The sequence below is a fragment of the Hypoxylon trugodes genome, assembly GCF_022578975.1.
Source record: "Hypoxylon trugodes strain CBS 135444 unplaced genomic scaffold F4822scaffold_12, whole genome shotgun sequence".
Taxonomy (NCBI): Eukaryota; Fungi; Ascomycota; class Sordariomycetes; order Xylariales; family Hypoxylaceae; genus Hypoxylon; species Hypoxylon trugodes.
Window position 1 is genome coordinate 135027 of NW_026250027.1, and position 15236 is coordinate 150262.

The 15236-nt window shown below is 45.4% G+C and overlaps 4 protein-coding genes and 1 non-coding gene across 5 annotated transcripts; 3 read left to right on the forward strand and 2 right to left on the reverse strand.

The window, feature by feature from the left end:
• Positions 1–78: 78 nt before the first annotated feature.
• F4822DRAFT_87787 (ankyrin repeat-containing domain protein) lies at positions 79–5094 on the reverse strand. The gene is made up of 9 exons (XM_051464111.1): positions 2477–5094; positions 2410–2424; positions 2179–2341; positions 1919–2100; positions 1208–1858; positions 712–1149; positions 486–638; positions 321–426; positions 79–265 (listed from the first exon to the last, which is right to left on the reverse strand). The coding sequence occupies exons 1-9, from the start codon at positions 4850–4852 to the stop codon at positions 141–143; spliced, it is 4209 nt and encodes a 1402-aa protein (XP_051308730.1). The 5' UTR covers positions 4853–5094; the 3' UTR covers positions 79–140.
• A 1152-nt stretch (positions 5095–6246) lies between these two features.
• On the forward strand, positions 6247–9923 carry F4822DRAFT_421689 (Coatomer, beta subunit). Its single transcript, XM_051459820.1, has 3 exons — positions 6247–6919; positions 6981–9403; positions 9458–9923. Exons 1-3 carry the CDS (start codon positions 6615–6617, stop codon positions 9607–9609), a joined length of 2880 nt encoding a protein of 959 aa, XP_051308731.1. The 5' UTR covers positions 6247–6614; the 3' UTR covers positions 9610–9923.
• Positions 9924–11638: 1715 nt separating this feature from the next.
• On the forward strand, positions 11639–12714 carry F4822DRAFT_87916 (uncharacterized protein). The gene is made up of 3 exons (XM_051464112.1): positions 11639–11995; positions 12052–12083; positions 12161–12714. The coding sequence occupies exons 1-3, from the start codon at positions 11892–11894 to the stop codon at positions 12391–12393; spliced, it is 369 nt and encodes a 122-aa protein (XP_051308732.1). The 5' UTR covers positions 11639–11891; the 3' UTR covers positions 12394–12714.
• Positions 12715–13034: 320 nt separating this feature from the next.
• On the forward strand, positions 13035–14158 carry F4822DRAFT_434887 (uncharacterized protein; the record flags this gene model as incomplete). Its single annotated transcript, XM_051462089.1, has 5 exons — positions 13035–13262; positions 13344–13400; positions 13456–13502; positions 13571–13763; positions 13829–14158. 5 exons carry the CDS (start codon positions 13035–13037, stop codon positions 14156–14158), a joined length of 855 nt encoding a protein of 284 aa, XP_051308733.1.
• Positions 14159–14280: 122 nt separating this feature from the next.
• On the reverse strand, positions 14281–14351 carry F4822DRAFT_t126. The gene has a single exon. It is a non-coding gene; the product is annotated as a tRNA-Gly (tRNA).
• Positions 14352–15236: the final 885 nt, after the last annotated feature.

Sequence of the window (15236 nt, forward strand, 5' to 3'; positions counted from 1 at the left end):
ATTTTAGGGCCTGGTATGGTGTAAGGAAAAGGTTTCCGAGGTACTTTCCAGTGCACGTAATCTCCATAGTATTTTAAGTATTTTTAGATAAAAGGCGCCAATGTTATTCTTAAATATGTACTACTCCAATTCTCAATATTTTAAGGATTCTCTACATCTTTTGGTCGTTCACGTCCTCTTACTTTCTTCCAAAACTGCTCGTCCAACCACCTTATATTGAGTGCCAGAGTCGCATACCCGATAGTGAACGCTATGGATATTGGGACTGCGAAGATTCTGTTAGCGTTGAGCCAATTTGAATTAACAACCCATTTGCTTACATGTGTACTTTGATACAAACGATAGCGAGAGCATCGAACCACCATCAGAACGAGGGAACTCGGCAATATTCAAGGCGAAGAAACTAGTCATAAATGAGAGCGGAAGCTGGTATATCATGTATTAGCGATAGTCTGATTAACCTATCTTAGAAGGGGGCGGCTTACAAAAAGTATAGTGATGAGAGTGAATGCCATCAATGTCGTCCCTTGCCTATCCGTTTTCTCGTTTAGTTTGAGAATGTGGTTGTTGATGTTATTTGTCATCTCTTCCTGGAGCACATTTGCTTGCTTGTTCTTAAGGTCCAGTAGCTCTTTTAACTGTCTCATAGTATTAGCCGTCGCAACTTCGGGGGACATGCATATAAAAAGTTGAAATCGGAAGATTACTTACAGCTTCAGATGTCATCTGTGCGAAGTTCATCAGGTTCTTTACCTCCCGAATGTTGTTCTCAACAATGGAAAGAGGCGATGAATGGCCGAGTCTGTCATGGACCTTACTCTCGTTGTTGACACCATGGTTGGAGTGTTTATCCTCGTCCTGCGTCATGTGATGCATGGTTTCGATGACATTCTTTTGTGTCGTGAAGACGGCTGACATTATATTCAACTCGTCTTGGATGTCCTTGATCTCTTTCAGGTTCTTTATATCTTGTTCGATGTCGACTAACTCCTCCAAGACTCTTCGTCGTTCGAATTCAGCATCTTCACCTTTCGAATCCCTACTTTCTTTGCTCGGAGCTCCTCTTGCTTCTCTCAATTTCTCATTCTGGTCCTTCAAGTTCACGATTGCGTCTTGGAACCTACGAAATTGATTTGTTTCTTTATGGGTCTAGAAGTTGGTAGTGTCAGCAGGAGGCGGTCATTGTAGGTTTAAGGGATTTTCTTACGAGGTCAGCAATTGATGTTGAATAAATATCGTAAAATTGGATCGAGTCGTCTCGGTGACTTGTCCTGTCGAGATAAATCCTTCCGCACTCCGCAGCAATAACGTGTGCTAAGTCATGACCATGTCTTGGTGGGATTTTGGAGCATGTCGACAGAATATTATCGATCAATCCAGTGGTTCGCTTTGGCCTACCTCGAGTAATTCTATTACTTCTTTGCGGGAAGGCCGTGATGACGGTGCAGGGTGCTTTTCCACACCGCGGGAGCACCCACATCCAAAGCTGGTCCACCATCGTCAAGACCTCCTTAATGTCGTTATTCTTGAATTGCTTTTCCCTCGCCTTATAGTATCTCGCAGCAGTCTGATCACTGTCTCGCTCAGAGGTATCATCCAATGTGTGGTAGTAATACTGGTCAAGCGTTCGCCTAGGATGCAATGGATGTTGCTCGTCCAGGTACATCCAATACATTTTCTCGGTGCCGTTTGCGCCTTGAGACCTTTCAATCTCTTCGATCGCTTCTTTCCTACTATCCTCTTCATATTGAGAAGGTGTTTTGGTCCTCTCCCTTTGCTTCAATATTTTCTCTTTTTCATCCGTGATTTTCTTAAGCTTCTGGAATTCCTCTCTCCTTTCCCAGTGCAAGTATGGCATCTAAAAGGGATATTAGCATATCGCGGTACAAGCTATGAAGTGCGACGATTCAAATCCTACAAACAGCACGAGTCCCCGTGACGGGGATGCGTCGTTGAGTTTAGTGGTCTTAAGTATGTTCTCTTTCGGCTCGGTTTCGAATTTTGGTAGATCCTTTTTAGATGCTTTAGAGGATGTGGTATTCATATTTCTAGCCTCGGTCGACTTGCTTTTGGTCGTTGTAGATATTACTCCCTTCTTGGCTATGTATTTGTTAGTAAAGGCAATTAAACCTCATAGTGTATTTAGGAGAGTTGTGCTCGTATATTAATCGTGCTCACATAATGATGGTAGTAACTGGCAATCCGGCCGCATGAAACGCGAATGATATGGCCATGGTTTATGCGTACGGTGCTGATGGCCCGTCCAATTCTTATTCAGAACGTTTCTATGAGCCGTCTGATACCCAGGACCGGCCTCTCCATAATGTCTAGCCATAAGTACCTGCTGAATGTCAATGATACATACGCGCGAGGAACGTATGAGCGTCCTTTTTTTCGCGGAAAACAGACCTCAACCCATCTCATCTTTAAATCCGGTTAGCATAGTAAGAATATCCGAAAAGTCACAGGGACTTACATTGTTTGCTGGGAGATGTAGCCACTTGCAGGAAAGAGAAGAGTCCTTCGGAGCAACATCTCCATGCTCGAGGAGGTCTCGTACCGTCCGCGTGTTTGACTGCAACTCGCTCTCACTCCCTTCTGGGAAACGCACAATGAGTGTATTAAACTCGTCATCAACAGCACCACTTGCAGCGGAGAGCTTTGTCGCGAGTCTTCCGTCATTCCGCTTGTTTTCAAGTAAATCAAGAACTATTGTACTTATGCCTGGATGTTCCTGTAGGGGCCTGATCCCGGGGCCGAGCTCTATATCGGCTCCATAGTCCAACAAAACTTCTACGACTTGGGCATGATTGTTTGTGGCGGCGTAGTGAAGTGGCGTAAGAAACTGGCCGTCAAGTGAATTAACTTCAACGCGATTTCCGTCCCCAATGCTAGAACCCTCAGAAGCCACATGGGACCTAGATGCTTTTGGATCCTTCTCGGGGACCTTCTCGTCACGCCTCTGTGTTTTCCGTACTTTTTCCTCGGGTGACTCCTGCGTACGCTTATATGCCACAGAAGCGAGACTTAGCAAACTATTCACAACTGCAAAATGTCCCTTTTCTGCAGCTATTGAGAGTGGTGTTCGACCGTTACTGTCTCGAGGGTCAGCTGCGGCGTTCCGATATAATAGTTCCTCGACTATGCTTTTGTTGCCGTTCTCTGCTGCCCAGAACAACGGCGTTTTACGGTTGATATCGTATGTATCAACACGAGCGTACTCGTTTAATATGAATTCGACGATATCTTTCGCACCCTCCCTTTTGCTAGCCGCTGCCCACGAGAGTGGGGTGCGACCACTACTATCAGCCGTCTCCCAATCCATTTGTTGACTGGAAAGTATCCGAAACTCTTCTATATTTCCTTTCTCTGCAACCCAGGACACCAGGGATCTCCCGTTGAGATCTCGTGCAGTGAGATAATTCTCATGAGCTAGTATAATATCACAACTGTACCCGGATAACAAACAGTAACGAAAAGCTTCTTCGACTGCACGAGTTCGAATGCGTTTCCCCTGCTCCTGCAATTCGCTTGTTGTGGATGTAGTTGAAGCTGTATCATAATGGTGTTGTATGATGGAATCCAGCACTCCAGGATCTAGACTTCCTACAGCATATGCCACGGGAGTTTTTCCTTCCAAATCTTTCGAATAGGGGTCGGCACCCCCCTCTATAAGCGCTTTGACAGTTAATAGGTGTCCGTTCTCGGCAGCCAATGCCAGTGCTGATTTGCCCCAGATGCTATCTTTGTGCTCCTTCTCAGCACCTCTCTCTAACAAAAATTTCACACAACTAGAGTGACGGAATCTCGCCGAGTGCATTAGCGGGGTGAACCCATTATTGTCTCGAGAATTGATATCGCTGACTTTCTCGCATAGCTTCTGTACTAAGTCCAAATGACCCTGCCTCGCAGCAAGCGAGAGAGGTGTTAAACCAAAGACATCCTTATCGTCAAATTTCGATTGGCGTTCTAACAAAATATTGAGCGATGTAATGGAGCCTCCACGAGCTGCGTAATGCACTGCGGCCCGCTTGCGATCGTCTAAAAAATTAATACCGTGAAGATCAAGAAGCTTTCCGATATCACGCTTTGGGCTAGGATATTCCACAGCCCAAGATAATAGAGACCGATGCGTTAAATCCTCGTATGTATCCTCGGCGATACGATCTAGTAATAGGACAACGATATCACTATGATCAGACATAGCTGCCACATTCAAGGGGCGTCGCTTCTCGTTGTCTGGAATATTTTCATCTGCCCCTTTTTCTAGTAGCAGTTTAACAACTTCTTTGTGGCCCTCCTCGGCGGCCAAAGATATGGGTGTCTGACCATATTTCGACTCTGGGTCATTGAGATGATTTCGCCGGAATTCTTCGTTCCCCAATAGCAATTTAATAACCTCGGGATTCCCCTTCTTCGCAGCCCAATGCAGTGGTCCTTGTGACAGTTCGTCCGTAATTTCAACGTTTGCCCCATTATCGAGAAGGTATTTAGTGATTTCTTCATGGCCGGCCTCAGCAGCAAAAGAGATGGGTGTTTGGCCCGTTGAGTTCTGTTGGTCGATTTTAGGCGTTTTCCCCATATTCTTATCCAGCAATAATTTGACAATATCAAAATGACCTTGCCACACAGCCCAATGTAATGGCCCTTGTGACCATTTGTCCATAATATCGACACGCGCACCCTTTTGTAATAGAAGTTGAACGACATTTGCGTAGCCATACTCAGAGGCCCAGGAAATTGGTGTTTGGCCATAGTCGTCATCCGGAATATCTATGTCAGTCCGGACGCCGCGGAGCAACTTTTCCAGATCGTCTGCGTTCCCTTTTTTGGCATATTCGAGGATCGACATGCTGTGTCTTGGATAATGGAGATCAGTAAAGGCACTTTCGACAGCGGTGTCGAGATCAATCGGGTAAACAGTGATATGTATGACTATACCAGTGGCTGCAAGTGAAATGCAAAGCCGCTAGAGGAATAAAACCTGTATGGCCGTAGTATTGTACCTTATGCGGGTAGTTTGCTGCTGGTTAGCTCTTATAACTATATACACACACAGTTCAACCGGGGAGGGTTCAGTGGTATGTCACCGACACGGTGGCATAAGGACCGCCAGCCTCACCTGGCGGCTTAGTCCCCGAGACGCTCAAGGAGCCCGAGGACCCTAGTTGAGCCTCATCAGACTCAGCCAGAGGTGAATTATTGGGTACCATTTGGATGGTTCCGAACTCATCTTCGTCGGGGAAATAGCTTAATTCTACTAGGGGTGGGTAAGAAAAACGCCGAATGGGGAAAGAGGAACGGAGGGGCGCAGGTCTTTCAGCTGCTGTCGTAATATTATAATCGACATAATAGAGCCGTATTATCTATGTCAGTATAAGCTCGGGGAGTCACCAATCGGGAAAAGTGCTCACGACAGGGGGAATAGCTGAGCAATATCCCTTTGGAGTGCATTTCAAATTGTCTAGGGACGACAATGTTGAGGCCGCTCGGGCGATGGTGGCCTACACCATTTTGCGTCATTGTCGCCACCTACCTTGCCGGCGCGGCCGCATTCACAGTAAGCGCGAAACTCGTATTGTTAACGAGATATCTAACGGGACATAGAAAAGGATCAATATATCGACAAACCTGGTAACTTAATCCGTGGTCAATAATGATGCTTCGGTTCTTTAGCTCTATCCTACGATACGCTTTCTATATAGCTTAAGCATCTCGACCATCCCGCACGATTGATTCTCCTCTACTTAGTTTAGATCCTGGAGATTCTTGGGATATTTTGCTCACCTCGCGAAAAGGATTGCGAGTTTTGTTATCAGCTACATGTTGACACTGCAACTATTTACTAAGAATCGATCTCGCGATTGAGGGGGAAACACATAAGGAATAGACCCGATAACCAAATCAAATTAAGCAATAATGACTAAATTTCTAACAATATAGATACTTTTGCACTTTTGCTGTCATGATAATAGAATCGGTTATATGTTAGGAGGTTCGGTAAGCAATTGGTTGAGTTGTAAAGGTGAGCTTCCGGGTCTGTCTTGTTAACTTCTGTAAAAAATAATATGACTAAGGCGGGGCGGAGAAGCTAGTTCTCCAGCTGATTGGAGAAAGTAGTCTAGCATCACGTGTCAAATAAACGGGGGAATCGTGGCTTGACTCCTAACACGGGGAATTTCAGGAGGGACAGATTTCTGTGTGTTCGTGGCTAGTGTGTTTTCCACTTTTTTGAGTGTGGGATGTGGATATTTTGATATTGGGCCAGCCTGTACCGTTTAATCACCTACACCTATCATCAATCTTCAATCTTCAACAGTGCCACCGCCCTTCTTGACGAAGTCACTTCTCTCTGGCATGCATACTTGCATTGGCCTTTCTCAATCACCCCTTTAACGTCGAGGCGGCTTTTATAATAATTCAATTCCACTTTGACCCTCTCCCCACCAAAGCTGGAGCCTGAATCTCGACACAGCTCTCCAATTCTACCATACACCTCTTGAACTTGGATCTAAGCTTCTTCCAACCGTCCTCCTTCCTGTCGGTTCCTTCTATACTCGTCGTACCAGATACGAATTTACACCGGCGGTCGGGAACCGCACCAATTGCCCAGCATGTCGACCTTCCTCGAAAATGCCTACAGCTTGGTCCACCAGGACAATGCTGCAGATGTCCCTAGCATGTCAGACCTGCGCATACAATTAGAAAAGGGTACAGATGAGACAAAAGTCGATACCATGAAGCGCATCTTAACTATCATGTTGAACGGCGACCCTATGCCTCAACTGCTCATGCACATTATTCGATTCGTCATGCCCTCGAGGTATAAGCCACTAAAGAAGCTATTGTACTTTTACTACGAAATTTGCCCCAAACTCGACTCAACTGGCAAATTAAAGCAAGAGATGATTCTGGTGTGGTAAGTATACTCAACTGCCTATTTGAGGTACAAGCTGTCTTTGCTAATAGCTTGGACTCAGTAACGGTATTAGAAACGATCTTCAACACCCCAACGAGTACATTAGAGGAAATACGTTACGCTTCCTTTGCAAGCTACGAGAACCCGAGTTAATCGAACCCCTACTATCCTCTGCACGAGCCTGTCTCGAACACCGTCATGCTTACGTCCGAAAGAATGCTGTCTTCGCCATTTCTTCTATTTACCTACATTCACAATCCCTTATCCCTGATGCTTCGGATCTAATCGCTACCTTCCTCGAGACCGAGAGCGATGCTACTTGCAAGCGCAATGCTTTTGCCGCTCTCGCAAGCATCGACCATGAGAAGGCTTTGGCCTACCTAAGCTCCGTTTTCGAAGGAATCCCGAACGCCGAGGAATTGCTGCAATTGGTGGAGCTTGAGTTTATTCGAAAAGATGCAGTTCAAAATTCCCAACACAAGGCCCGGTACTTGAGACTTATCTTCGACCTCCTTGAGGCCGGCGCCTCTACCGTCGTATACGAAGCTGCCTCATCCCTTACAGCGCTAACTAGCAACCCCGTCGCTGTCAAGGCTGCCGCCGCCAAATTTATTGAGCTCAGTATCAAAGAGGCCGACAACAATGTTAAACTTATCGTACTTGATCGAGTAGACCAGTTGCGACAAAAGAATGAAGGTGTATTGGACGACCTAGTAATGGAGATCCTCCGTGCTCTCTCTAGCCCCGATATTGATGTCCGACGAAAAGCTCTTACTATTGCGCTAGAGATGGTATCAAGCAAAAATGTAGAAGAGGTCATTCTACTGCTCAAGAAGGAGCTCTCCAAGACTGTCGACCAGGAATACGAAAAGAACGCCGAGTACCGCCAGCTCCTTATCCACTCTATCCACCAGTGTGCCATTAAGTTCTCCGAGGTCGCGGCAAGCGTAGTCGATCTGCTCATGGACTTCATTGCTGACTTTAGTAATACTTCCGCTGTCGACGTTATCTCTTTCGTTAAGGAGGTTGTCGAGAAATTCCCTAAGCTACGACCATCTATCGTTGCCCGATTAGTCGAAACCCTCGGTGAGGTAAGAGCAGGAAAAGTTTACCGTGGAATTATCTGGATTATTGGCGAGTACTCTCTCGAAGAAAAGGATATCCGAGATGCATGGAAGAGGATACGCGCGAGCTTGGGTGAAATTCCCATCCTTGCTTCCGAGCAGCGACTGCTAGATAATGTGGATGGCGACGAGGAGAAAGAGAAGGAACAAGTAAACGGTCACTCGAAGTCGACAGCACCATCAGGCTCGAGAAGAGTACTCGCTGATGGTACATACGCTACTGAAACGGCCTTGACTAGCAGTTCGGCTGCTGCGGCCAAGCTGGAGGCTGTCAAGACTGCTCAAAAACCCCCTCTACGACAGCTAATCCTCGATGGCGACTACTACTTGGCCACTGTTCTCTCAGCAACCCTTACCAAGCTCGTCATGCGCCACTCCGAGATATCCTCAGACAATGCTCGAACGAATGCCCTAAAGGCCGAAGCCATGTTAATTATGATTTCTATCATCCGTGTCGGTCAGTCGCAATTCGTCAAGGCCCCTATCGACGAGGATTCCGTCGACAGAATAATGTCCTGTGTCCGATCCTTGGCCGAATTCTCCCAAAGAAAGGAGCTCGAGACTGTATTTCTTGATGATACACGAAAGGCTTTCCGAGCTATGGTCCAAGTTGAAGAGAAGAAGCGAGCAGCTAAGGTGGCTTTTGAGAAGGCTAAGACTGCTATTCAGGTCGATGATGTTGTCCAGATTCGGCAATTATCTAAAAAGAATGCGGGAGATGGCACCGACGAGATCGAGCTCGATTTGGAGAAGGCCACCGGTGGAGAGGCCGTTTCTGAGGATCTATCCTCGAAGTTGAGCCGTGTCGTCCAGCTTACTGGTTTCTCCGATCCCGTTTACGCCGAGGCTTATGTGAAAGTACACCAGTTTGATATTGTCCTGGATGTTCTTCTAGTGAACCAAACCACCGAGACTCTACAAAACCTCTCGGTCGAATTTGCTACACTCGGTGACCTCAAGGTCGTCGAAAGACCCACAACACAGAACCTTGGTCCTCACGACTTCCACAACGTACAATGTACCATCAAGGTTTCCTCGACAGATACCGGCGTTATATTTGGTAACGTCGTATATGATGGCGCTCACAGCACTGACACTAACGTTGTCATTCTAAACGATTTACATGTCGACATTATGGACTATATCCAACCCGCGACATGCACAGAAACACAGTTCCGCACGATGTGGACTGAATTCGAGTGGGAAAACAAGGTCAACATTAACAGCAAAGCCAAGAGCCTCCGAGACTTCTTGGAGCAACTGATGGCCTGCACAAATATGAGTTGCCTGACACCCGAAGCTAGTATGAAGGGTGACTGCCAATTCTTGAGTGCCAACTTATACGCCAGGAGTGTCTTCGGTGAGTTTTTATTTTTGGTTAACTATATAATGATAAGATGCTAATCATCTACAGGTGAGGATGCGCTAGCAAACTTGAGTATCGAAAAAGAAGGTGAAGATGGGCCAATTACTGGATTCGTCCGCATAAGAAGCAGGTCGCAAGGCTTGGCCCTAAGCCTAGGTTCTCTTAAGGGGTTGAACAAGATTGGGACTGCGGCCGCTTGATCTGGATGAATGGAATGCCCTTAAAAAGTAGATAATGTTTTCTCAATCATCATGAAGTTCACTAAAATCCTGGCGAGACAGGGAGGTGGCATGTTTATGTATGTACCTATTCGCAAAACGAAGCATAAAGGCGGACTTGCGAAAGGTCTATGAAACTAGAAAGTTGGTAGTAGTGATATCCACGATAACGATGTCTCAAGTGCTCAAGTCGAGGTAGCATGGATTGATGAAAAAGTTATGCTAGGGTACTTATTGAAGTGTGGTTTAGATAATGCCAATTATTTCATCATGAAGTATTCATATCTTCAATATCTCCTTTTTGATATATCTAACCAACAGTGAGGTTTCACTATACCGGCCATTCTAACACCCGCTGTTGGTGCTTTGGTGGCTTAATAACGACCCAAATTTATAAATCGTAGGACGGAATAAGCAAGGGCCAACTATTCACCAAGAATTAAATTATTCAGGTTTCTCAAAATCCGACAACCGAAACTCCTAAAAGCGAATAAATTATTGATAATGCTTCTCCTAACTCAGTAGGAATCCGAGGCTTTTCACGAGACAGCCAAGCAACGATAAGATAGATCCGTCTATTCAAACATCAAAACATCTTGGCGTGGAACCTCGGCTACGACCCAAAACGGTTGTTTGATGTTTGCCAAACTACCCAAGCTCTTTCGAGCTCTACTTTTATTTCTTATTTTTATTTTCTATTTCTTTCTCCTTTTCCCCCACAACTTCACATGGGTTGTTTGCTTATCCATGTAAGCTTAGGTAGGGGAGAGGAAGGTTGCAGCGTACGTATGCATGCATTTTTCGTTTATTAGACGCGCTTCGACCATCCCGAATAGGCAATTTGTTTCTATCGCGAGCGAATGGGTAACGATGTTAAGGTATGTCTAGGCGTTAAATAACTCAACATTGTGTTCGTCCCCCGCATAAAGGTTGTCATCTGGATTTTTGGATTGGTTGCCCGATGAACTTTGACAATATGAAGGATGTCTCACTTGCAGGAATAGAGGTAGGGAGAAACGTAGATGGTAGGTCGATTGGGTATGAATGTTGGAGTAGGTAGGCTGGCTACGTAGGATGACGGGTAAGGGAAAATGCAGAAATGCATATGCCGTGTTTCAATCTGAGATGCATTTCGAAACAATATCTACCGTGATCTACATAATTATCTAGATGATTATAAAGATGGAGATGAAGAAAAAGAGCCTCCGTTTTGTTCCCTGGGATTTTAAATCCAGCCAAGAGTATCATCAACTGCCGGGATATTTATATACCTGGTTTTACCTAGGTTCATTCGGGGCTTTCAGGGGAAACTAAAAGAAACAGAGCACTGACTTACCGGACCTACAGTAGGTACAACTACCTAGAAAATGAACCTCGGGCTGTTCCGGTAAGGCGGTACTCTTTTAGCTTCACTCCCCTACCATTTAAAGCTCTTTAATACCCTCTTAGCTCTTACATAGACACAGCTATCTACGGAAACTAAACAGGTAATTCACTTACCGTAATAACCTAATAAATTAGTAGCATTATGTCTTTTCCTCTTCCCGTCCTGCTTGTCCTGCTTGTGATGACCCCACGATCACACGACATGCATATGCGGCCTCGGTGATCTTTCCACCCTGTCTCCTTTTTCCCCGCCCATCCTTCCCAAATAATCCAATACCGTAACTTGTAAGACCACCAGGGCTTAACCAAGCAAGGGAGTGAGGATCGTGAGTTTCGTACGTCGCATCGTAGCATCGTCCCATCTCGGCTCATCCCCGTCCTATTCGCCCACGCATCTCCCACGCATCTCCCACGCACTTCTTTTCCTCTTTTTTGAATCTAACGAATCTGGGGGGGAAGATCAGGGTAGCATGACGGTATCCAAGCTTTTTTTCGTTTCTGCCACATTCCCCTCGGGTCTGGCCCGGGCTTCTGTTCTGTCCCGGGGGTTCGTTGGTTATTTTGCTCATGCCTCCAAAATGCTTATATATAACCCGTCCACGTCTACCTCGTAATGGTTAGACCTGACTCTGTTCGTTCGATACATAGACTACACTTAGATTTATTACATACAAATACTTATACACCTGTACTACTTGTACAATTATCTATCAGCATACTTATAGATACCTTAGTGTCTTACACTTGACCTTCAACATCCGTCGAGACATACACACTTAACACCAAACGACGAAACCACCTTGAGGGACCTTAGCTCTTGTACAACTATAATTCATAACTCACCTTCTCATCTACCGTCACTCGATAAATACGTCAAAATGCCTATGAACCTTAACACACCACGACCATTCTCCGCTGCATCTCCCGTACACCCGAGTTATCTCCCCGCCTTACACAAATCAGGCCGGATCGAAAGAGGAATGTAAGTCGGGCTTCTCCGCCTACCACCAACGCATAATGTACTAACTCACATTACAGTGCAACAGCGACAGTCGCAGCCGTAGGAATTGGTTAGTTTACCACACGCATCAACATCCCCTAATCCTCAATACACATGGTTAAATTGTGTATAGCTAACATACAAAAGGATACGGCCTAGCGAAATACAAAGCCGCCAAAGCCGAACAGTGGCAAAAAGAGCACCACGTGCAACAACAACAAATGTTCCGCAGCGCCGAGGCAGTCGTCGCGCCGGCGACAGTGGCTGTTCCGCAGCAAAATGCCGCTGTAGAAGCCGTGGAGAACGCGTATGGTGACCGTACGAGTTTGGCTGAGCTTGAAGCTGCTGTTGTGGCTTATGAGACGAGACGGAAGGATTGAGATTGATTTGTATCGCTATGTTATGATTACTGCATCGGTATGGGTATTGGGATTAGGTTGGGGTTGGGGTTATTAGCGGGCGTCTTACGGTTATGGGCTATGGGATACGGGCGGTTTATCATTGGAGTTTGGACGGTAAAGGAAAAATTATGACGGCGACTTATGGGCGGGTTATTAGGGGATGGATTATGTATGTCTTAGAGGGAAACTCGCTTCGATCGGGTACCCCTGATGCTACAATTGATACCTAGGTATCAATTCATCGGTTCATCTCTATCAACTCTGCCTCGCTTTTGAGTCTTCGTTTATTGTGACCTGTATGATATACGATCCAGAGAAGCATTGCATTGCCTTAGGCGTGCATGTTACATGCAAGAATTGGCCAATCCCACAAGTCCTTAGCATTAACCCGTTACGAATATAAGATTCAACGCCTTTCAGCTACTATCAATTCGCTAAACGTATGGATGTATTATGCGCCCTTTTGTCATTCCATATCCAACTTTCGAATATCAGCGAGATTCAACGGACTCGCCCGTTCCATTCAGTTTTAGACCCCATCGACATTTCCCAATTACATCTCGTCTTCTTATCCACAGATAGTTATTAAGATCTTATCGTCCAGAAACATAATCACAACGATGGCAGAACAACCACCTCTCAAGAAATACCGTGCTAATTGCCATTGCGCCGCCTACGTCTACGAAGTCAACCTTCCGGAGGTGAAGGCTGGTCTAGTATGCAACTGCAGTTATTGCTACAAGAGAGGAGGCATTTTTCAATGTCCGCCCGATTCTAATGATATTGCATTTGTGAAGGGTGGTTACGGCACTCTAACGACCTATCATTTCGGGAATACTAAGCATCTGGTGGGCTGGATATTCTTCTTATATGAATATCTAGGTAGGAACCATTGAGTATTAAGGCTGATGACTGGTGTTTATAAACAGTTTTGCCCCAATTGCTGTACCGACTTGTTCCGTGTGGACGACAAGTCTTATGTGAATGTAAGTCCATGCTATCTTATACCGCGCTCACAATGGCACCTCACAACATTTCCAGCTACGAGCATTTCAAAACTTCAATGTGTGGGACCTTGAGACAAAACCGTAAGTCGTCCTTCCTACTTTTAAACTGCAGCACGAAATGCCATGCTAAACCTCACCGGTATCGAGAGCGAAGCAGTATCACCATCAGACTGGACACCCGCTAAATTCACCGGCCAAGAACCCTCAGCTCAGATCGAGGGAGCAAAATTATACACCGGTAGCTGCCACTGCGGCGCCATCACACTCGCATTGAAATCAAAGCCCATCGATAGCACCTACGACGAAAATCTCCTCGACTGCAATTGCAGTATATGCATCCGAGTAAGTCCCCCATTACTTTCCCCCCTCCACCTATCTTTTCCATATCCCACCACTAACACATCTAGAACGCATACCTATGGATATACCCCTCCAAGTCCCAAGTTTCCATCCTCCCCAGCTCCCCAGAAATCATAGGATACTACGCCTTCGGCCGAGACTACTGGCGCAAGACCTTCTGCCGGATTTGCGGCGTGCCTATCCAAAACTACCTTCCCAATTACACACCCGAGGAAATCGCCGCGTTTCCGCAAGAACACAAACGAGCCTGGGTCACGAAATTTTTGAACTGGTCGCCGATTAATATGCGCGTGTTAGATGGGTTGGACTTAGAAGGGTTGCCGATTAGACGGGTAGACGGCGCGGGGAAGGGTGTGCCTGCTTATGTGAATCCTTAGGTTAGGAGTATGAAGCAATGGGGAAAAAAGGAGGGCGGAGCAGGGTGAAGCAAAGGAGAATAAAGGAAAAGAAAATAAACAATATTGATTATTGCAAAAGAGTTGAATTGGTGAAAAAGAAATGCACTGACCGCGAATCGAACGCGGGGCCCATCGATGGCAACGATGGATTTTACCACTAAACCACCAGTGCCTAAGTCGACAAATTCGTCTTCGTCGTATCTTGATAAAATTGGTCCTAGAGCAGTATATATACTACGTATTTAAGTTAGTCAAGGGTGGATCATTCCCAATACGCTATTTAGTGAATATACTCAAATCATTTTTTTGTCTAACGAAGTAGAATAGTGATGCTATTGATACATCTAATTCGGAAACTAGTTGGGTTCTTCCTAACTGTAATTCTCACGATGCTGCACTGTATTCACAGATTCAATTTCACTGGCGCGCCTATAATTAGTGGTGATAGTGGAAACTTATGATTCGCCAATCGGTCCGCGTTTAGAACAGAATAGGCAAGTTTTACAGCTGGCACTAAGTTGTCTCCATATCTATTTCCAGGTATTCTTTCCTAAACTATTTGCAAAAGTACCAAGACGGACAAATTCTAAATATGAAATCGCTCTTGTCTTTAGATTGTACCTTGACTAACAAATATCAAAATGTTATGTTGCTAATTGCTTGGTCATCAAAGAGATATATGTACACCAAGCGAACAATATCAAAATTACAAGCGGATGTCGCAATCCGAAAAGCGTAACACTTTCTTCCCCTTCTACCCGAGTAGCTGGGAAATAGATCCCCCCACCCGAGTTACTATGCTATGTAGTCTGGTAGTATAGTAATAAAACCAGGTACAATCGGTACCTTGCCGATGATGATACGCATGATGTACATGATATGCATACACACATGTATGTATATAAAGTACATGTATTGTGGGTTTCCTCTGCGTCATACTTTGATGTTAAAAGTAAAAGAAGAAAACGCTATGTTTGAGCTTGACCAAGCTAGGAAGATAGAAGTAACTAGAAAAAGCATACTACTTTACTATTACTTTTACTTATTTCCACTTGGA

What these genes read in the sequence shown, in the direction of transcription:
- F4822DRAFT_87787 (XM_051464111.1), bottom strand. Translation starts at nt 4,852, where the DNA reads ATGTCGATCCTCGAATATGCCAAAAAAGGGAACGCAGACGATCTGGAA. An exon ending in CTCTCATCACTATACTTTTT is followed by an intron (nt 427 to 485) that starts GTAAGCCGCCCC and finishes ATGATATACCAG; the next exon opens with CTTCCGCTCTCATTTATGAC. An exon ending in GTTTGTATCAAAGTACACAT is followed by an intron (nt 266 to 320) that starts GTAAGCAAATGG and finishes GAATCTTCGCAG; the next exon opens with TCCCAATATCCATAGCGTTC.
- F4822DRAFT_421689 (XM_051459820.1), top strand. Translation starts at nt 6,615, where the DNA reads ATGTCGACCTTCCTCGAAAATGCCTACAGCTTGGTCCACCAGGACAAT. An exon ending in CAAGAGATGATTCTGGTGTG is followed by an intron (nt 6,920 to 6,980) that starts GTAAGTATACTC and finishes GCTTGGACTCAG; the next exon opens with TAACGGTATTAGAAACGATC. An exon ending in ATACGCCAGGAGTGTCTTCG is followed by an intron (nt 9,404 to 9,457) that starts GTGAGTTTTTAT and finishes AATCATCTACAG; the next exon opens with GTGAGGATGCGCTAGCAAAC.
- F4822DRAFT_87916 (XM_051464112.1), top strand. Translation starts at nt 11,892, where the DNA reads ATGCCTATGAACCTTAACACACCACGACCATTCTCCGCTGCATCTCCC. An exon ending in GGCCGGATCGAAAGAGGAAT is followed by an intron (nt 11,996 to 12,051) that starts GTAAGTCGGGCT and finishes CTCACATTACAG; the next exon opens with TGCAACAGCGACAGTCGCAG. An exon ending in AGTCGCAGCCGTAGGAATTG is followed by an intron (nt 12,084 to 12,160) that starts GTTAGTTTACCA and finishes AACATACAAAAG; the next exon opens with GATACGGCCTAGCGAAATAC.